The 22,052-nt window shown below is 39.7% G+C and overlaps 1 protein-coding gene across 2 annotated transcripts in view; it reads right to left on the bottom strand.

Moving 5' to 3' along the window:
* Positions 1–17,775, bottom strand: part of MCOLN3 (mucolipin TRP cation channel 3) — a 31,686-nt gene extending 13,911 nt beyond the window's left edge. The window contains exons 1-6 of one of the 2 annotated variants that reach the window (XM_037826750.1): positions 17,399–17,775; positions 14,216–14,445; positions 9,457–9,624; positions 4,605–4,758; positions 3,365–3,449; positions 3,191–3,287 (exon numbers count right to left, since the gene is read on the bottom strand). In XM_037826750.1, the coding sequence (XP_037682678.1) occupies positions 3,191–3,287; positions 3,365–3,449; positions 4,605–4,758; positions 9,457–9,624; positions 14,216–14,443 (732 nt within the window). In that variant the 5' untranslated portion in view covers positions 14,444–14,445; positions 17,399–17,775. The remainder of the gene's footprint in view (positions 1–3,190; positions 3,288–3,364; positions 3,450–4,604; positions 4,759–9,456; positions 9,625–14,215; positions 14,446–17,398) is intronic. The other variant, XM_037826751.1, reaches the window with a different exon arrangement.
* Between the last annotated feature and the right edge of the window lie 4,277 nt (positions 17,776–22,052).

The following is a 22,052-nucleotide window of genomic DNA, read 5'->3' as shown; positions in this document are numbered from 1 at the left end:
AGAATTCAACCCTAGAAGATCTGCACTATAAGAAATGTTAGAAGAAGTCCTTCACACAGAAGGAAAATAATATCAGATGGGAACCTGAACCTACACAAAGGATTGAAGGTCACTGGAAATGGTAAATACATGAGCAAATATAAAGACTTTTTCTTATTATTTAAATCTCTTTAAAAGATAACTGACTGTTTAAGGAAAAAGTAACAACAATGTATTCTGGGGTTTATAAAATATATAGAAGTAAATTGTATCTTACAATTTAAATGATAAAAAGACCAGGAGATTCTTATACTATGTGTGCAGAGGTATAATGTCACTTGATGGTGGATTGTGATATGTTACAGATGTATACTATCATCCCTAAAATAATGTAACAAAAAGCCATAGCTAATGAGCAAAAACAGAGATAAAACAGAATCATAAAATTACTCAATCCAAAAAAGGGCAGAAAAAGAGGGAAACCATACTAATAATCACATGTAATTTAAAGAAAAGGCAAATTATGAGATTGGATAAAAAAGGAAGACCCAACTATATGCTGCCTACAAGAAACTCACTTTAAATATAAAAAACACAAATAGGTTAATATTAAAAGGATGGGAAAAGATATTCCATGCTAACACTAGTCAAAAGAAAGCTGAAGTGGCTATACTAACATCAAAGTAGATTTTAGAGCAAAGAGTTTTACCAGGGATAAAGAACATCATTTCGCAATGATAAAAAGGTCAGGTCATCAAGAGAACATAAGAATCCTACCTAAATGTTTGTACACCTAATAAAGAGCATCAAATTACATGATGTAAAATGTATCAGACTATTATGCATGAATGCTAATGCATTACTTTTACATTATAAATCCAACTGGGCACATGCAGCAAAGGCTTAATGAGTAGCTGCTGAATGAATCAAATCTCATCAGATACTTAGGTAGGTCCTTTATATATACTATCTTATATCTTGACAACAACCTTATCAGGTAGGTAGGTGAGTATTAATTCTGCTTTGTAGAAGAGAAAACTGAGGCTCAAACCAATTAAGTGATTTGCCTAAAATTCCATAGCCACTAAGTGGTGAGCTGATTCAAATCTAGGTTTTTCTAATTTCAAAGCCCCTGCATTATATATCAAGCGTATTCTGCCCCAGTTGCTCTTTACTTATGAAGATGAAGTTACATTAATGGCGTTCACTATTAAACCACCTTTTAGGATATAAGCTCTGCCGCAGTTCTATGAGATGCACTGTTAAGTCTACAATGCTAGAGGAATATCTTGGGATGATTCTACAATAATGGTGAAAATATAACAAAGCTGCATGTGGCTAACAGGGAAGGTTGCATATACCAATGTACTGAGACACTTGAAAGGGTCTGGAATTCACAACTGTTTCATTTATCTATTCAACAAATATATGAGTCATCTACTACATTTTTAGAGCCATGAAAAAATTAATAAAACAGACCCTGACTTCAAAGATCTTCCAATCTAGCAGAGCTGATGATAAACACTTAGAAAATCCTAAAATGAAGCTTCAAGAAAGTGGTAAGCCCATACATAATATAAAAGCAAACAAATAATCAAACCAAATCAGTGGGAATTCAGAGCACATGTTTTTCTAACTGAGGAATCACAAAAGGGTCCGTGAAGGAAATGTCAGTTGAGCTAAGCTTTGAAGGATTATAAAAAATCCAAAAAATAAAATTTCTCAAATTAAAGAGAGAAAGAGATAGACAAAAAATAAGGAAATGAGATGAGACTGAGAATGATAGCCCAATTTTAAAAACCACTTAAAACATATAATTTGGTCCTGGTTAGTATCAGGATCAAAATGTGGAATCTTATTTAAAATACTCATGGAGTATCAAAATAAAAAGATAGCTTTTATTGGCTAAATGATATGCATAATTATTAAGTTATACTATGTCCAGAACATTTTTTTACTTCAATCTCTGAAAAGCTGATTTTTCATGCCCAATTAGTTGAGTGTCATGGACAGAGCTTTTATAATAAGCTACTGCTGACATAATGGAAATCTGGATCATATGAAGGCAAGTTGTATCAAAGGCTGTCCTGCATGTGACCAAGCAGCATTAGGTTACTGACTCTGATCCTCATGAGGTGATGAACTCACAGGAGAGGCATCCTGTACTCTCTAGAGGGCATTAGGAGCTGCGTTTGCAAGTAAGCAGAAGAGACAGGGAAGCCTGGAGGGGGAGAAACCAGCCAGAGCGTTCAGAAGTGGCACAAGGAAGACACGGTGAACAGTAACTCAAAGGGTGCAAATATCCACATTGAGAGAACTCAGCAACAAGCACGCCTGGCAATGGCATTACAGCAGATAGCCATGGGCTGTAATGGTCAGACTAGACAGAACCTACAACCCTCCATTCTTCTGTGCCCAGTACTGAAGCTGGTACTGAAGACACAGCAAGTAAGCAGACAAGGTCCCATCCTCATAGAACTTGCACTGTGGTACAGAAGGCAGATGATTTACAAGTAACTGAGTTATTATAATAAAATAGAGCTAGCTGTATTGTGGTGGTCAGGAACTGTTTGTATACCACCATCACCCCCTCCCCCCCCAAAAAAAAAACATGTTCTTAAACTTAATCCATTCCTGTGGGTGTGAACCCCTTGTAGATAAGACCTTTTGATGAAGTTATTTCAGTTAAGGTGTGGCCCACTTCAATCATTGTGGGCCTTAATCCTATTACTGGAGTCCTTTATAAGAGAATGAAATTCAGACAGAGAGAAAGCCACAGAGGGAGCAGCCAGAAGCTGAACATCAGTGGAACCCAGAAAAGAAAGGAGAGACCAGGAAACACCACCATGTGCCTTGCCATGTGACAAGCTGAGGACGAAAGATCACTGGCAGCCAGCACCAGAACATTACAGTCTTCAGGGAGAAAGCATCGCCTCAATGACGCCTTGATTCAGACTTTCTCTTGGCCTCAAACCCATTAGCAAATAAATTCCCATTTAGCCTCAAACCCATTAGCAAATAAATTCCCACTGTATGGTATTTGCTTGAGCAGCCAAAAAAATTAAAATATGTATCAATGTTTCCCCAACCGCATTCAAGTAGAAACATCCTATATACTTGATCAAGTGTTAATACAAGTACACACAACATATAACCAGATAAAACTGTTTTTCTCCAGAATGGAACCAAATTCAGTCTAGTCCACACTTACAGTCAGAGTGAAGTCATAACAGTCAGGAAGCTCATGATGACGGACTGTCTGCAGATTAATCGCCTTCAGTTTAAACTGAAGCTCCACTGTTAAGAGTCTAGAAGACAGAGGAGACATTAGTGCAGTGGAAACACATACTGAGGCATAAGTTACACTCCCATCTGCTTCCCTCACCTGTGAAAGTCCAGTGTTAAGTTGAGCTTATTTTCTTCTAGTGTTCCAATGTAGAAAAGCTTATCTGGCTCTACAAACAAACATTCTGCCATAGAAAGGAATAAAAACATCATTAAACACCTAAAATAAAGAAATAAAACTGGACTTTCAAAGGATAATGCATTTAAGACTAGATCTTCAAATTTTAGTATTTATCTGAATTAAGATTTTAAAAGCTAGATATCAATACCACTTGGTTACAGAGATTTGTTTGTTTTTAAGACATAATTGTCTTCAACATTTCTGGAGTAGATGGGGGTGGGGTGGTGCTGTTCAGAGAAAGATCTGAATTTTATCTCTTTTTAAACCTAAATTTTGAGACCCCCCCCTTTCCTTTTTTGTATGCTAAGCATAGGATTTGAATCATCTGCAGTGCTGACAACAAGACTTTCAAGAGTTTTAAAAATCTATTTTTTAAAAAAAAATATTGTGCTGACAATTTTTCCTCAATAAGCACTTTTTTTTAAAAAAAAAGGAAGACAATAGCATCTTAGAAAGTTTTCACTGGTTGGTACTATAATCCTTTACTATCCCTCCAAACAAAAACAAAAATAAGAACAAAAACAAAAACAACTTCCAGTGCCTATTGTTAAAAGTATTTGAATACTTATTTTCTAATTCAATACCCAAGCTAATATTTTAGGTACAAATTGCAAATTAGGACTTAGCTAATAACAACAACAACAACAACAAAATCACTTTTGACTAAGCTGTGCTATTCCTGGTTGTAATTCCTCCTCCCAAGTCACCCTCAAAGATACTGAATAGTTAGGTACTGGGAGAGAGACTCATACACATTAAGAATTTGCAAGCAAAATCTGTCTTATCCAACACAAGAGGTGGTATAATTTAGTGGCTTAGAGCACAGACTTTGGAGCCAGATAGCCTGGGCCAAATTCCAGTGCTGCCTCTTACTAGTGCCATCTTGAGCAGATCACTTGACTCTCTGAGCCACACTTTAGTCTTCTATAAAATGGAGATGGTAATAAAGCTTGCCTTGTTGGGGTTTTTCGGTGTGTGTGAGGATTCATGAGTTATAGTAAAGGACTTAGACCAGTGACTGGCACATAATAACTCATAAAATACTTACTATGCCCTAATAGCACAGTCCAAATCAAGGATTTTAGAGATGCAATTACTGATTTTTAAGTATAAATCAAGGAGTTAAAGATTGAAGTCCTAGCCTATAGAAGAACATCACCAGTTTCAATTTCTGGATCAATGTCAAAGGTGTCATTCCCAGGGTAGATGTTTCCTCGCTTGTAGAAGTACTGACAGATTGCCATAGCAGACTGCTTGGGACCCCTGCTGTCATACGCGTGGTTCCCAACTGAGATGTTGCGTATCTGCAAGTACTGCAACCAAGAAGAGAAACAGAAAATGCACAGAAGTGAAGTCATGATTCCCTTCCCTCCCACCTCTGAAACTGGTATTTCCCACCTCCCAGCACTGACATGTACAGAGGCAGAGAGCAAAATGCCTCATAAATGAGAGTTCTGGGATTAAGTCTCATTTCTGTGACCGTGGGCAAGTCGCAAACTTTCAGAATTTCAGGTTCACCCATCTGCAAAAGCAAAGGCTTAAACCACACACCTCTGAGGTCCTTTCCTACTTTGAAGGAATTTAGTTAAGGGCTGATTTTCACTTTCAGTGTGGATACACATTTCACTTACCTCTGAACTATTTCCTATATGGCTGATTGTCCAAAGTTCTGCTTTAATTACTTTAATGTAAGAAGAAAAACTTAAAAATATATATATTTATTTAAGTCACTGCCAGATTTGCCTCCCCACACTTTCGTCTGCTCTCTGCTCAAATATCACCTGATAAGAACATCAGTTTCAACTTCTGTATCTCTGATAAGAGAGGCCTTCCCTCATCACCTCCAGTCATTTGCTCTATCTGCTATATTATTTTTTCACAGAGCTTATAACCAGTTGACACATTATATACTTACATACATTTATTTACTGTCTGCCCCCTCCTATTAGAATATAACCTCCTGAGATCAGAGCCTTTGTCTACTTGTTCATTGCAGTATCCCTGCACCAAAACACCACGTGATACATAATTGATACAAAACAAACATTGAAATGAATAAATTTTAGTCTTTGCTAATGTATGTTAGAGTCTCTCCGCTGCTGCAGGCTCTCCAATGGCTGCCTGTCTCATGCAGAACAAAATTCAAGGCTCCTTTCCATGGCTGACAAAGCCCTGTGAGACCCGGCCCCTGCCAGCCTCCCTGGCTCTACCTTTGCCCCCCTTCCCAGCCACACCGGCCTCCCTTGCATTTCCTTTAACACATCAAACGTTTCCAGCTTCAGGACCTTCGCTGTGGCTACTCCTTCAGCCTGGAACAGTCTTCTCCGAGACTTCCAGTCCTCAGAGAGGCCCTTCCTGACCACCCCAAGGCCCGAGTTACTGCCTTATGCGGCTTTATTTTTCTCTCTAGCACTCATTACTACCTGACTTCCCAGAACCAGTTTTTTGAGTTAAATTTGTTTAACATCCTTCCCCCCACCACCACCACTGTAATATAAGCTCCACAAGGCGGGGATTTATCATGTCCACGGCTCTAACCCCAGCACTTTGAACAGTATTAGGCACATAGTGGGGGCTGAAGTATTGGTCAAATTAAGAATGAGGAAAAATATTATTATGATGCAATAGCAGTTCTTCATTTACTAGAGCTAATCTATGCACAGCAAGATGGTAAATTGCCAGCATAAGATACACGGTTATGGCATCAAGGCTTTCTGTTTGCATTCGGGATTGGGAAAATGAGCCAGAAATTGATGTTAATACAAGTAAGCTGCATATGCTTTTTAAACAGAATGATGTCCTGCAACTTGAAGGAGAAAAAGAAGAGCAATGCTGAACAAATTTGGCTTTGAGATTTTTGATTTCCATGCAAGTAAATAAGCATATTAAGTTTCTCTAAAGCTACTCTGAGCCAAATTGGTAGGGTTAATTCTTCTTATGAGGTAGGAGAGGGTAAGAGATAAGAGATAATCCTTTAAATAAAAAAGAAGGTTAAAACACACATACACACACACCGAGTGTGGTAAGGAAGTACCAAGCAGACCAGACTTCTGGAACATGGGGTGCGGACGGGAGATAAAGTTGGAAAGGCAGCAGGGATCACAAAGTTCAGATTCATTCCCATGATGGGGGCCTTGTAGCCTTCTGAGTCCCCAAGCTGTGTGCAGCAGTCTCCACAGGAATCACTTAAAGAGCTGAACCTCCTGAACTCAGAAACTTATGTGGCTTCAACCTTTTACGATCCTGAAGTGCAAAAGGTCTGAGGCTCGGGGCTGCAAATATTTGCTGATGTTATAAGCTATAATTCAGTCGCAGGCTCCCTTGCTGTCTTAATAAAGGCTCATTGTGAAGGTCTAAGCACCTAGTAAGAGCCAGAAGGTCTGAGGTGAGTGGTGGAGCTGTGTCCCTAGAGGGCAGCGTTGGAGCTCACACCAAAGGATTCTGGGGCAGGATTGTGGTAGGGGACTATGACTGCAAGGTGTCTGACGTGTGGGATTGGTAGAGACTGCACAGGGGCACTTCAGTGGCTGTGGTCTGTGGGGGTTTAATCAAGGACTGGCCATCTGTCCCTTTTGCCTCTGTAGCTTTGCCTTGTGCACAGTCCCATGGGTCCCAGGCTATCCTTTAGGTGACAATTTAAAAAAAGAAAAGTTAAAAGTCCTTATCTGAGTCATGTGGAACCAAAAGTAGAGCAGATCAAAACCAATTGCCCTCTGGTTACAGATTGCTTGTTTGTGGTCCTGCTGTGATTACTCAATACTATTCCATTAAATGAGACTTTTGAGCTTATTAATTCATTCACAAACACCTGAGCACTTATTATGCATCTCTGTCTTCACGGAGTAAACACATCAAACTCTGTGGTGCTGAACACTGTTCTTACCAAATATATACCATAAGGAATATTATGCAATAAGATCTCTGATTTTAGGTGAACTCTTTAGGAAACAGTCAACAGGTGGTAGGGCAGGTGGGGCAGAAGAAGAGAAACCAACCTGAAGCAGGAATTTATAGACTTGGCTCGAGTTGCAAGAACAAATTACTCAAGGACTCTGGGGCTTTTAAGCCTAAGCAATTGACCAGACAGAGAAACAGGTCTGAGGAACAGAAAGGGGGTGAGTGATGAATATGAATTTGTTTTGGGTCGTGTGATTTTGAGGTGCCAGTGAAGTGTCTGGCAAGCAGCAGTGTGAGCAGCTGTTCAAAAGCCACCTCATCCTGGTGAGGGTTGAAGCTGCGTAGTGGGTAAAGTTTCTGCATGGAAAGGACAAACCTTTGAGGGCTGCCAAAATTTAAGGGGCAGATGAAAGAAAAGGAACCAGCAAAGATTACCCAAAAATGGTTGAAAAAATAACGGGAAAGTCAAGATAGAGTATAAAAATACAATAGGTCTCTGACATTCAAATAACTAAGTATACATAAAAATCCAAAAGTGATGCTGTTATAATCACAATATTGGGTCTGGATGAGCTCTGGAGATTAACCATTTATATGACATGTTTGGGCTAACCTCTTCAGGATAACTCATTAGTCATCCAAATATCTCTAAGGATTGAGACGCCACTGTCCTATTCATCAGTTCCTTTGGTGAATGTCACCACAACTATAAAGATATTTCCTTAGAGCAAACAAAGATCCTTCCTTCTTTAAAATAAGTCCATATTTTCCCTTTTCATTTCTTTAGAAGCACGTAGAATAACTGACCTCATTGCCCACCCAAACCCTGCTTATTCATGAAAATTGTGATCAGGATACTTTTTACCTTCAGTAAAAAGGGCTTGATAGAGCTTGGAAGACAGGGGGGCATTGTCTACCCCAGGAAAACCACCCCAATTAGTATTAATCTATTTATAGCTGGGAAAAGGAATCTACATGAGTTTCTGTAAAGAACATGGAAATTTGACAAACAGTATGGCCTTAATGCCAAATATTATATTTTAAAGACTGAGTTCAGGCCTAGTAATAAGAGTAGAGATATTTTATAAAGAATTTAATAGACTGTTTCCCTCTTCCATCTATCCTAATCTCCCAAAACAACAAACTACCAACTTGCCTCAGAGTAGCTTTAGAAAAACATAATGTACTTAGAGCAAAAAATCTCAAAACTGAGTATCTCTATCGCTATACTACTTTTCCCCCTGTAAATCGTAGTGCACAATTCTGTTTTACAATTTATACAGCTTACTTCTATTACTGCAGATTTCTGGCACATTTTCCTAATCCCTATCAGAAAGTCTTGATGCTATAAATATGTACTATATCCTAGCAATTTTCCATCTTGCTGTATATGGGTTGTTTCTAGTAAATGAAGAGCCACTATTGCATTGAAATCATTTTTGAGAGAAGAACTGTAATAATTTTGAAATGTGGTCTGTGAACTAACCCAGGTTGGAAAAACTGACCTGGAGAACAGTTTCAATGATACAAAATAAGAGGTTTAGGAACTTGAGAAAGTACTGTTTATAGTAAAAAACTGATTAGAAAGTCAATACAAATTTTACTTACCTGTATTAAAAACAACCTTGCTTTTTTTGGCAGTTAGTCAATGTTACAACAAAATCATTGTATTGTGAATCATTACATTGACATGAAAGCCTTATTTTTCAAATGAATTTGCAGGTCTTGGTTGCTATATATACTTTGCAAAGTTAATATTCTCATTGTTTGTTAAAGGCCCCTGAGAGGAACCTAATGACTACTTACAATCTGGGTCATGGTTAGTGATTTTAAATCTTCAAGGCCCCCATGCCAAGCCCTGGCTCCAATCCTTTTAATTAAGTCTCTTAATTAAGTCTCTATTACTAAACAAAAGCTCTTCTCAAATTCTAGTTTTGTGAAAACTTGTTGGCAATATTTGAAAAACAATTTAAAAATGGTTTTATATATATTACTCATTTCCAAGCAGCAATGTTCACCCTTTTACACTTGAATGTCCGTTTCTATTATGTACACTGCTAACATTCCCCAGTGTGTTCTTTCTCCAAAGTAAAGAATGTGCACTCCTGGTTTACCTGGTTCACTGCAAAGATGATCTGATCGTATACATCATTTTGTGTGTACACTGCATAGGTGTCATCCATTTGGTCTACATATCCTTTTAGGAAGAGATGTTTGAATGATATAGTGTTCTCTTCTTTGAAAGCTACCACCATTTGATTACTTAGCCCAAAAATGACCAGCTTAAGAGAAAAAAAGAAAAGAGGGCAAAAAGGTAGTTAAACAAAAGGTCTCCATAAATAATGACAAATTAATGATTCAAGATTCAACATCTAAACAATCCCGAGTACATTCAATAGAAATTAAACTTTTCATAGCTGTGGATTAATTCTTTAAAGATAAGGTAGTTTTCTAGTATTAAACTTTTAAAAGCTGGCTTTGTACATTTTCAGCTTTTATTTTCACATATCTTCTCACTTAATACATAGCCCCCACCTCCAAAAGCTCATCATTTAGTTTTTAGGAGCTCAGAGAAACAAGATCATCTTAGATAAATGGAAGGAAGAATGATGTAAAAGCCCTGAAGTATGTATATAAGCTGACAGTGGGCATTTGAACAGCACAGTTAAAAGGCTAAGAGGATAGAGTAGAATTTAGCAGTTTGGAGGAACGCTGAGGATACCAGTAAAATTCAATTTAAAGAACAGTGAGAAAAAATGTGAGCAGAAAAAGTGGAGCCACAGGGTACAGGAGCTTGAACAGTACATAAAAGAGTTTAAACTGAATTCTGTAGGACATCAGGGAAGGTTCTGAAGCAAATGGATAATATATTCTAAGAAATACCTTAAATAAGTCCAAGCCCTATGATCAAACTGTTCCTGGGTCTAATTATCAAAACTGTGGCAGTAAGACTAAACATAGAAACTATCCTTTCAACTCACCCCTAAACTCAAATTATTGTATTAACGTAGCATATCCATAATATTTATGCAGGATTGACCTTAGAGTTTTATACGAAGCTTGGTTGTTCACATACAAAAAGTTGTTTGACCTCACTGCTGTCATATTAACATTAAGCCCTTTAAATCATACCCAAAACCTTACTTTACTCCATCTCCCTTTCACATTCTCTTTCCCTCTCTGGCACACACACACATGCATACACACACACACACACACACACACATGCACATACATGGCACACACACGCACGCTAAGTTTTAGGAAGTGCACTCTGACTGAAATCCCAGCGTGAGACAGGGTATATTTTATATGGAAGGCAGATACAACATTGAGCACCTATATACCATACACTATTCCAGGAGTTTTCCTCATAATAATCCCACAAGATAGGTTCTCATATATTCATTTTATAGATGAGTACATAAAGGCTCAGGGAAGTTAAATAATTTTTTCAAGTCACATCATTAGCAAATATATAGTCAAAATGTGAACTTAAGTCTGACAGACTAAATCTAACTCTACCTGTCACACTACACAAAGTAAACCAAGGCCTGATTGGAAAAACATAGAGAGTAGACAAATCTTTTCCCCTCTCATGTCCCCTTGTGATAGATGGCCTGAATCCCACATATGTCATCTCTGTCCCGCCAATTTCCAAGGAGCCCCTTTATGCTAAGGGTTCTCATTTAAATCCCAAGAAGATGAGAGCTTAATATTTCAGGGATTTTAAGTCAATTGAAGCTGATGACCAAAAGGCCACCAAAGAATTCCCAAAAATGTTCTTACCAATTTATTCAAATATATGAGTGCCTCCCACATGCCAGGCACTGAGCTGGGCACTGAAGATATAAAAGGAAGACAATGGTCCTATCCCTCAAAGGCCAAGTAGGAAACACAGGTAACAATGGCAGAAAGAGAACTGTTACAATTCAGACTGAACCAGGGAGTGGGAAAAGGGAATTTTTTAGTAGGATGGCCTGTCAATGTAAACATCTTTAATGTGCTGCTGCAGACACAAAATCTCCAACATAACAGAAAGACCACTTTCTTTTCCCTAAAAAGAGGGAATTTGTCACTGAGTCAGCCTGAGTTGCTCAAAATTGCCTTTTTGTAACATTTGCTTTATCACTCAAATCTATATTAAGGAAACATCACAATTAAGAAGCCCTAAGTTCCTTTTTAAAAAACTTACCTATTGACTTTTACATGGTTATTCATAACTGGCTTAACATTTTAAACCATCTTCCTTTTGACCACACACATGCATACTAGACAGGAAGGTTAGATTTGCTGCCTAAAAGATTAAGGATTAACTCAGAGCATGAGTTTTTAGAGGAAATAATCCTGTATTTGCTCTTTTTCCCTTCTCTTCTCCTTCTGGGAAACCCATGGTGCATATGTTTGTGCTCTTCATGCTGTCATTCAATTCCCTGAGACCCTGTTCAATTTTTTCTGTTCTTTTCTCTATCTATTCTTCTCTCTGTAAGATTTTGATTGTCTTATCTTCTAGTTTGCTGATTCTTTCTTCTGCCTGTTCAAATCTGCTGTTGTATGCCTCTAATATATATTTATAATATGACTTTCATTCCCATAAATCCTGTTATGTTTCTTTTCATACTTTCACATTCTTCTTTATGCTTATCCAGTATCTTCTTAATATCTTTTATATCTTTGGCCATATTTTCCTTCATCTCCTTGAATTAATGTAGAAGATTTGTTTGAATGTCTCTGATTAGTTGTTCCAAATTCTGTGTCTCCTCCAAAGGTTTAATTTGTTCCTTTGACTGGGTCATATCTTCCTGTCTCTTAGTATGGCTTGTAATTTTTTGCTGACATCTAGGCATCTGATTATCTTGATGTGTTTATGCTGAAGGTCAGTTTCTTTCTCTTCATTGTGTTTTACTATTGATTGGCTTTGCATTAAGGCTCTTCTTTGACACTTGGTTCAACTTATTCTAGACCTGCAGAATTGCCCATGTTTAGCCAAACAAAATTTTTTCAGCTCTTCATCTGATTCTTGCCCTGGGTATGCTGTACAATTTTTAAGATTGACTATTTGTGCAATTGTTTCACCCCCAGGAGAAAGTTTCCTTTCCTCTGTTCCTTCTTTGGGAGTCTTGATTTGTTCCATTTGTTTTTGTCTTGCCTCTCTAGCTTTGTTTAATCTCTTCTCACTGCTCTAGCTTCTTTTACCTGGAGTGCAAGTTCTGGGAGGAGAGTCACCCGGGAGAAGACTTTCCCAAGTAAGTATTTCCTAGCTGAAATAGGGCCAGGGACCCACGAAGGGAGTGCAGAGCAGTTCCAAAGAGCCCTAGTGGGGAGACGGTCAGGAAAGACACCAAAAAGCTTTTGATGGCTCCCCAAAGCTGAACTTTCCTGGTCTGCCCAGCAGATGGCACTCTTCAGCAAACCGTTCCCCACAGCCCTAAGGAGGCCCTACATTTTTAAACTTCCACTGCCTTTGTCCCTGTCAGGGGAGGAGTTGAAACAATGGCCACAGCAGTCCCTGTCCAAGGCAGGCTAAAACAGTGGTAGGTTTAGAGAACAATCATGTATAGAATACAGGATTCCCCTAAACCACCCTATTATTAACATCTTGTATTGGAGTGGTGCATTTGTGAAAATTGATGAAAGCACATTTTTGTAATATACTATTAACTATATAGTCCATATTTTAGCCGAGGGTTCACTGTTTGGGTAGTGCAGTTCCATGGATTTTTAAAAATCTCTTATTCTATTACCATATATGCACCTAACGTTTCCTCTTTCAATCACAATCAGATATATATCTCATTGCTGTTAATTACATTCAGCCATGTGGCATTTTTAAAACTCTAAATTCAGTTTCTTCCTCTGTAAAATGAAGAATGCTAGTATTTATCCAATAGGAGTGTTGTTGGAATTAAATGAAATAATGTATTGGAACAGAGCAGTCACTCAAATGTTTGTTTCCCTTGACACAACATCTAGCATTAGAACTTAAGAATTCTATCAACTTCATATGATTATAGAAATCACTTCAGCTTCTATCATAAGCATTTGTTCTCTGTAAGCAGTTTAGATTAACGATTTGGGAGTTTTTGAAAACATTTCACCTTCAATACCAGTTGTTCATTTACTTATGTTTTTCTTTTCAATAAGTTAGGAAGAGAAAGTAATAAAAACAAATCTATCATACCTATTTTTTCCTGTCTTAAAATCTTTTATTTTTGTCTCTTTGCTTTTCTCACCAGCAGAAAGACATACCTTCACAAGAGTGTTACAACCAGTATATTTAAAGAATCACAACATATGTTTGCCTCCCAAAATATTTAGAGATGCCAAAGAAATGAGATTCAAAATGTTCCTCTGAATGAAAATGGAATCCAGTATTTCACTAACTAATGCCATTCCTTTCCTTAATTAACTCTACATTCTTCTATTGCACTGCCCCCATGATCATGTGGCTGTGAAAATCCAATGATTTGCCTGTGACAGAAACTCCTGAAGTTTCTGAAGAGTAGGAGATTCTCAGGGAACTAAGTAGGAAGGAAAAGAAAGTCCTCTGGTTGTCCAACAGTTAGTTTGCATGACTGATTTAGAAACTTTCAGCTAAACCTCTTTTTGGAAGCAAGATATTAAAATTTCCTTTTCCTGAAAACTAATTACATTACATGACTAAATTATAATGTAGTGAAAGATGAGAAGAAAAATAAGTAAGGAAAAAAATACCAAAGTCATCTGTTGAAGAGAGAAGGGTTTAAGAGCGTGTATTTCCATATTTATTGTTCCCCATTAAGCACACAGTTAAAACTTATAAAAACCACTATCCATATATCCTCCTTGTTATTAAAAGAAGCCTTCGCCAAACTTATGATCTGAAATGCTCACCTGGATAGTCACCATTGCAATTTTTAGAATTTGTATGGTAAGTTTCCATGGTTTTCTACCTCGAGCCCAGAACTTCTCACAAGGATTCATAAAAAAAAATTTGAGTTTTCGCCTCATTTGGTCTTCTAATAGAAGCTCCTCAGAGATGGGTGTAGACTGGTTAAAATTGCAGCGATTTTCCTCTTCATGAGAACTGCAGCTGCTTATAACTACCTCGGGATTTGCCATTTCTAGGGAGGGGAAAAAAAAACCAGTTTCCATTCAGTGAGGAAAGGCATGTGTCCATGTTCTTTGCTACTGCAGGATAGTTGAAAAGGCCTGAACAAAAAATTTGGTTTCAAGTAAGCACCATTGTTATAAATTGCATTTTAGAAGTTTCTAGAATCAGTTAGAATGTAAGATGTCACTTTCCTACGTGTTTCAGTTATTAAGTGAATTTTCACCCACTTAAAAGTTACCAAATGCAAGGGCTACTCCTGTTAGTAAAAGATTGTATGTGTGCATGTGTGTGTGTGAAAAGAGAGAGAATGTATATATTCTTCTGCCTTATTCAGTGACAGATGGAGTAAGAGCAGAGATTGTTGACCTGAGGGCCCCAGGTAAGGGTCTCAGAGCATCAGTGCACACTGAAATTGCATGTGACCTTTTGTGTTTATGTGAATATGGGCATTTTTCCTGGGGAGAGACTAAAACTTTCATCAGATTAGCAAAAAAGAAAAAAAAAAAAAAGGGTTTAAAACCACTGAGTCAAAGGTAGCAGAGTGGGCTGTAGAGAACCAAAATCTGGTTTGGTTTCTAACCCTTGTTCTTCTCCTTGCCACATCTGTGACCTTAGACTCTCTTAGCCTCAGTTTCTTCCTCTACAAAATGGGAATTGCAATACCTACTGTTTTAGGATTTGGGGGAAGATTAAATAAAAGTGCAAATGAAGTCTTTGCACAAGGTGTAGAAGTAGGCCTCACTTATGCTAGGCCCCCAGCAGACAGAACAACTTTCTGAAGAGCCAAATTGTTTCACAAAGGGCAGGATGGGCCTCACAGGACTTTATTCTGTAAAGGGGAATGTGGAGTCACAATTTAAGTCCAAATCCCAGCCAGCTACATCACTTGTATTTGTTTTTTGTTAAAGTATATATATATATATATTTAAACATTTAACTTACATCTATTTAATTCATATCTATTATTTCATTTGTCCCTTTGAAGAGGGTGGACCTGATTCTATTGTTTTTACAGTGAGCTTTTCCAAAGGTACAAAGAAGTTACTCCAGAAACTGGGAACATACTTTGGATTTTTTTCTCAGACTAATACTGATACTTTGGAACTTGTTCAAAAATAAAATACTCCAAACCACCAAGAAATACAGAACCCTTCCACACAAACTGGAAAATGTTTGCTATTTTTATAATAATTTGTATTCAGAGTTGGGGGAATGGATTTAAACCCATGTTCATACGATATCTAAGTCATTGTTTTGATACACTGCTTTCCAAGTATAGAATCCTACTTTTCCTTCAGATTGAACTATTCTTAGCAAACCCAACATCTCCAAACAATAGATACTGGCTATAAAGCCAAGCTGTGGAAAAGTTTTTAAACTTTTGATTACTAAAAAGATTTATAAGGTTATTGCTCAGTGAATAAAGCATAAAACATTTATTATATATCATATGCAATACCTACAAAATAAAACAATTAGAACTCATTAAAGTGTGTCTTTATCTGTGTGCTAAAATGCGTGTCAAACGCGCAATAACTCAGCTAAAAACATGGAGAGAAAAAAGTTATTTAATCCTAAAGGTTTCATTCAAGAGCATTTTATTCCCTTCTTCAAAAAGGTATGTTTGAAAAAGCATTCAAGAAGAGTTTCTCTAGGAGACTTAAAACGAAGATGATTTGAGGTCACTTAAGTCCTTTCCATTTTGATGCAGGGAAAATTAAATTTTAAACAAACTAGCCACACACCGTGTAACATTAACCCACAGTTGGAACAAACAGAAAATAGCCAACCGCCATTAATTTATGCAGCACATCACACCAAGTTGTTGTCCCAGAAGCAAGACATTCACTCAAAACGACGACCACCGCATTTGCTGCAAACATTAGCTTTACCACGTCATAGAAGCCCTTCTGAGGGTGCACTTTAAAAACTGCAAACTGTCCTGACCCCTAGCTGCGAAAGGAGTATGTGCGAGCAAGCCCTCGCATCCAACCCAAGAGCGCCGAGCGCGCACCATCAGTTAAGAGACGATCAGGAAAGAGTCTATCTGAGGAATTAGACATACTTTTAGATCCGACAAACTAACATGCAGAGGTTATTTGCTCATGGTAGTTAGAGTCTTAATAGGATTAAGCTGTAGAGAATTAGAGAAAACCAGGGAATGCATGTAAATAGCCTCACTTTTAGCGACAAAGTAACGCTCGTTTATTGAGAAGCGCTTTCCCACTTCAACAGACCAAAGCTTCAGTTTCTTTTTTTTTTAATTTCAGACTGAATATAGACTGGTATTAGTGCGGGAAAGAGAAGACCGCTGCCCCGATTATCCAGAGAGGTGGGCCTGCAACACCAGATCCTGCGTCCCCAGGCGCTGTCCCTCGAGCTCTTTAGAGGACCGGCCCCCTGCAGGAGGCTGGATTCAATCAGCGCAGGGACCCCGGTTTATACGCCCCCCACCTCCCATCTCTAATAAATGGACAATCCGATTTAAGAGAGGCGTATTGAGCAACTTCAGGGTCAGCTCCGAGCCCCCTGCGGACGACTAGATGACCTCCCCCCCACCCCCGAGCCCTCTGAGGGTGGCTTCCTGCTCCGGGAGTCCTTGTCTGTGGTTTCCCGACGAGCGGCTGTCTAGGCTGGGCCGAGGGTCGCCGCCCACCCACCGCAGCTTCCGTCGGAGGCTAACTCCGAGGGTGATTCGGCGCGCCCTGGCCCCGACCCCCGGCCTGCGCTCACCCGCACCGACCTTCGGCGGGCAGCGGAGCGGGGGCTGCGCGGAAAAGCTGTATTTCGCCCCCCGCTCCCAGCTGTCTTCCTTCCATGGCGCCGATGTCCAGAGGCCCCTACCCTTCTGTTTTGTATCACAGAGGGCTCGCGACATCGCCGTCCCTCCCCGCGCCGCCGGCGCCGTTCCCACGACACCCGATGCCTCCGGGCTGCGCCCGGCGCGGTTCGTGTCCGCTCACCTGCAGGGCACGGAGAGGCCCCGGGCGAGGACGCCCCGGACACCGCAGCAGCAGCCCCCGCCGGGGCGGCGCGGGAGGCGTCAGGTCTTCTCCGCAGCGGCAGGAGGTGGCATTTCAGAGCGCGGCTCTAGCGGCTTCTGAAGCTCCGCTCAGCCAGAGACCAACGCGACGCCGGCGGCCGCGAGTCGCCGCCGGTGGCGTCTCCACATTCCCCTCCGCTCTCCCCCGGCAGCTCTAACTCGTGACGCTTCTCCCCAGTTCTCCGGTTCCCTTCCACGCCTATCAGGGGCAGTCTTTCCGGAGGGCAGGTGGGGCGAGGAGGTTGTCTGAATGAACCCGCGGTGTCGCGGTTCTCAGCGCATTCCCCACCCCATCACTCCCTTCACCTTCCCCAAGAACAGCCACACAGTCCTACTCGGGTTTTCTCTAGTTGCTCAGGAGAGACGAGCCTAGTCCTCCTTCCATCCCGGAGTGGACGCGCGGGGCAGGTACACGTGCGTAGGCGGGGGATTCAGACTAGTCAAGGGGCGGATTTTTCTCGGGTGCTTGCGGGGATTAAACGCGATGTTGGATGTAAAGCGCCTGGCTCCGGGGGGCCCGGCCCTCTCTTGCAGACTTTCATTCTGAGTTTTGCATACAAACTGAAATTATGAAGACTGTTTTCAAGCTTTGAACCTTGTACCCTTCTCTAGGGTTTCTAATTTCAGAACTGCTATAGAATCTCTGGACTGACGACTAGACTCTTCTTTAGGGTGGATGCTGGGATGGAAAGAGTCAAGGAAAGCTCTGAGAAAAAAATGTTTGTGAATTGAAATACCTGAAGTAGGCCTCAGAACAGTAACGTTTTTCTTCAAACATTCTTTTAAAAAATTTAAATCCAGCTTATTCCTTATCAGAAATGGATCAGAAACTGATTGATTTTAATTACAACCATTCTAGATTGACCACAGGTAAGTTTGTAAAGGTCACTGAATTTCCATAACAGGGTTTCTTGTCTGCCAAGCTGGTGAAATACAGGTACTGTGAGATGGGTAGTCTTTTAACAATGGGGATTTATTAATTTACAAGTTTACAGTGTTGAGGCTGAGAAAAACGTCCAAATCAAGGCATCATCAGGCCATGCTTTCTTCTGGAAGACACTGCCTTTGATCCTGGACTCCTCTGTCATATACCAAGGCACATGGCGTCTGTTGGTCTCTCCCTTATCTTCTGGGTTTCCTTGCTTTCAGCATCCAGCTTCCATGGCTTTCTCTCTGTCATGTCTCTCCATAGTCATCGCATTTATAAAAGACTACAGTAAGAGGATTAAGACCCACCTGGGGCACACCTCGACTGAGCTAACTGAATGGATTAGCTTTAAGAACATGATTTTCTGGGGGTACATAGCAGCTTCAAACCATCACACAGGGTATTCCTGAAATTATATCAAGAGCTGTCAGGCCTGTTATAAAACATTTTCAAATACTAAACACAGTTTGTATGGATAATTTATAAAGGGAAATATCTTTTTTTACAATGGGGCACTGGAATCATATGCCCTTCATGAGCCTGAATCCCAAGTGCTGTGAATAAGCATATACTCAAAAGGATATAATTGGCACATTGAATGCCTCCACACAACTTAGCACCATCTCCTTACTGTAACAGTGATGATAGCATAGCTGTGGGAGTTTACATGCTTGGTTACTCAGGAACAATCTGAACTTTGGATACGTTTGCAGGTATAAATCATGGCCCTCACTTAGCCCTAGTTAGAGTTAGGTAGACTGGGGAATAGGAAACAAACAAAAAAAAACAGAAAAACAAAAACAAAAAAACCCCACAGGCATTGGAGTCAGACAGACAGAGGCTGGCATTTCCTGCCATGTCACTTACTGTATCACCTGGGGGAGTTAACCTTGCCACCTCCCCATATCCTATATAATCTGTCTAATGAAAGAAATTGTAGATTTTAATTGATACAATGCATGTAGAGTACACATTATTGTACCTGGCATATGTTGTCTGCTTATAAATGTTAATTCTTTTTCTTTTTTTGGAATTAAAATTTCATCTTGAAAGACTGTCTAACTATATGAAACACTATCCATGTATATGAAACATTTTAGTTATTTTTTATTAAGAAACACATTTGAACTTGCTTTTTAAAAAGTCACATTTGATACATACCAAAAGATATGTAAGTAATGAAGCATAATAATAATTAATTTTACTTTTACGGTGAACAAGCTTGAGAATTAGAACCAATAAACATGCAACTACCTATGTTTTTCTCCATTATCCCAGACTCTGACTCACCTGCCCAACCTCCTCTCCCCAGCTGCTATCAGGCTTTTGGTGTTGATCAGCCCTTAATTTTCTTTTTTCTTTTAATATTAAATTGTTTATGTATATCTCTCTAATACGTTGCTTAATAACAGTACCAGACTGTATGAAACCTTCTGTAACTTGCCTTTTTAAATTTGATGTTGCTTCTTGAATCCATCCATTTTGTTGCCTGCAGCTGTGGATTCATTTATTTTCTCATCTGTATGAGTGTAAAAGGGTGGCAAAAACTTCTGCAACTTCCAACAACAGCTTCTGACACCAACTGCAAATATTGCAGTAACTCAATTCAATTCAATTCTGACTTCTAACTACCTGGAGTTAAGCCAGACTCCTCAAAGTAAAGGCAATCCTCTTCAAGATTATCCTTCAGTGTACTTTCATTGATTGTATAAAAATGCTTTCATCAATTGTAGCAAATGCACCACCAAAAGCATGGTGTTAAAAATAGGGTGTTATATGGGAATTTCTGTCCCTTATACAGCATTTCTCAGACCAAGAAATTATGGGTATGCCAGGTTTCAAGATTATTTTATATCCTTCAGTCATAAAGGCAGCCTCAAAGTCTAATATTGGCTAATAACTATCTCTCAAAGGGAAATTTTCTGGTTCAAAATACCAGCAGTCATTGCTGGAAGGCACTCACCAGCTGTTGACATAAGTCCCTTTCTATGTTCCACACAGGGCTATTATACAGAAAATTTGTCCATACCAGTTGTTCTGGTTTACTAACGCTGCCGAAATGCAATATACCAAAAATGGATTGGCTTTTACATGGGGTTTTATTAGTTCACAAATTTATGAACTTACTTGTAAGGCCATGAAAATGTCCCAGTTAAGGCATCAACAGGAGGATACCTTCTCTGAAGAAAGGCCGGTGGCATCTGGGGTTCCTCTGTCACATGGGAAGGCACATGGCTGGAGGCTGCTGGTCCTCTCCCAAGTTTAGCTTCTGGTTTCTGTGGCTTCCTCCAAAATGTCTCTGGGCTTCTGGCTTAAATTCTCTCAGCTCCTGTGGGTCCTGCTTGCTCTTCCCAGGTGCAAACTCCGGATTATACATCTTAGCTTCCCTCCAATATATCTCTCTCAACTTCTCTCTTAGCTTCTCTCTTAGCTTAGCATCTCCAGACATCTTTCTGTCTGCATCTCCATGCATCTGGGTCTGTGTGGTCTCTGAGCTCCCTCTCTCTCACTGAGCTCCCTTAAGGACTCCAATAAACTAATTAAGACGCACCTTGAATGGGCAGTGTCACATCACCATGGAAATAATCTAATCAATATCCCACCTGCAATTGGGTGGGTCACATCTCCATGGAAACAACCTAATCAAAATATCCCACCCATAATAGGTCTGCCCTCATAAGAGTGGATTAAAAGAATGTCATCTTTTATGGGGTATGTAACAGATTCAAGCCAGCACACCACTACTCCAGCTTCTATACTGTTTGAAACTAACGACATGTGTAAGCTCAGGCAATCTTATCAGTTCCCATTTAGTATTTCCAATTAATATTGGCTGAAGGGCAGACTTGCATGCCTTCTGTTTTACAATACTATGTAGGGGAAACATTCTCCTGCCAGATGCATTATTCATACCCATGATACATTCAAATGAGGGCACCACTACCACTCCATGTAAAGTCTGTTCAAACATTCCTATTTTTACCTTATTGTCACCAACCATATCATTCCTGTATTTTCCTAATCTAATTGTAGGTCCTGTTAGGACTTTACCAACAGGTTTTGGTTTTGCTATACTCAGTAGGGGAAGTGTTTCTCAGTAAGACAAAATGTGCTATCCCATAAAACATTCAGGTAGAAGAGACATAACCATTTTACATACAGCCCATTTAAAAAAAAATCAATTCTCATAACCCCATCAACTATTGGATTTTCACATCCTCAAAATCTAACCATAGTCCCTGTTGAAACTCCACCAGCAGGTTTTAGAATAACAGCGCATAGGACTTCTCTATCAAGGAGTCCCAGAGACTTTTCTAGACCTCATGATCATTTTGCCTTATTTTCTAATATGCTTAAGGCCTTGGGTCTCCAGCTGGGACTCCAGAGCCACAGGACTCTGGCCCCTTTGTCAATCATCTTGATTAACCTGATTGACCACTTCCCAGGCAGTGATTCCAGGTTGGGTTTCTCATTATCAACTTTACCATCTGGCTTTTTCATTCCCTCCAAACTGAGGTAAATAGGGCAAACTTGTTATAGGGGCCTTTAATGTTGGGAGACAAGCAGGGTCTCCCATGTGTCCCCCCAACCATGGTAGCACTGCAGTTAAGACCTGCATCAACCTCCCGGCACCGTGATGTATCTA

Source organism: Choloepus didactylus, chromosome 2 (assembly GCF_015220235.1).
Source record: "Choloepus didactylus isolate mChoDid1 chromosome 2, mChoDid1.pri, whole genome shotgun sequence".
NCBI classification, from domain to species: Eukaryota; Metazoa; Chordata; class Mammalia; order Pilosa; family Megalonychidae; genus Choloepus; species Choloepus didactylus.
Note: the sequence above shows the minus strand (reverse complement) of the source record. Positions and strands in the feature narration are given on the sequence as shown.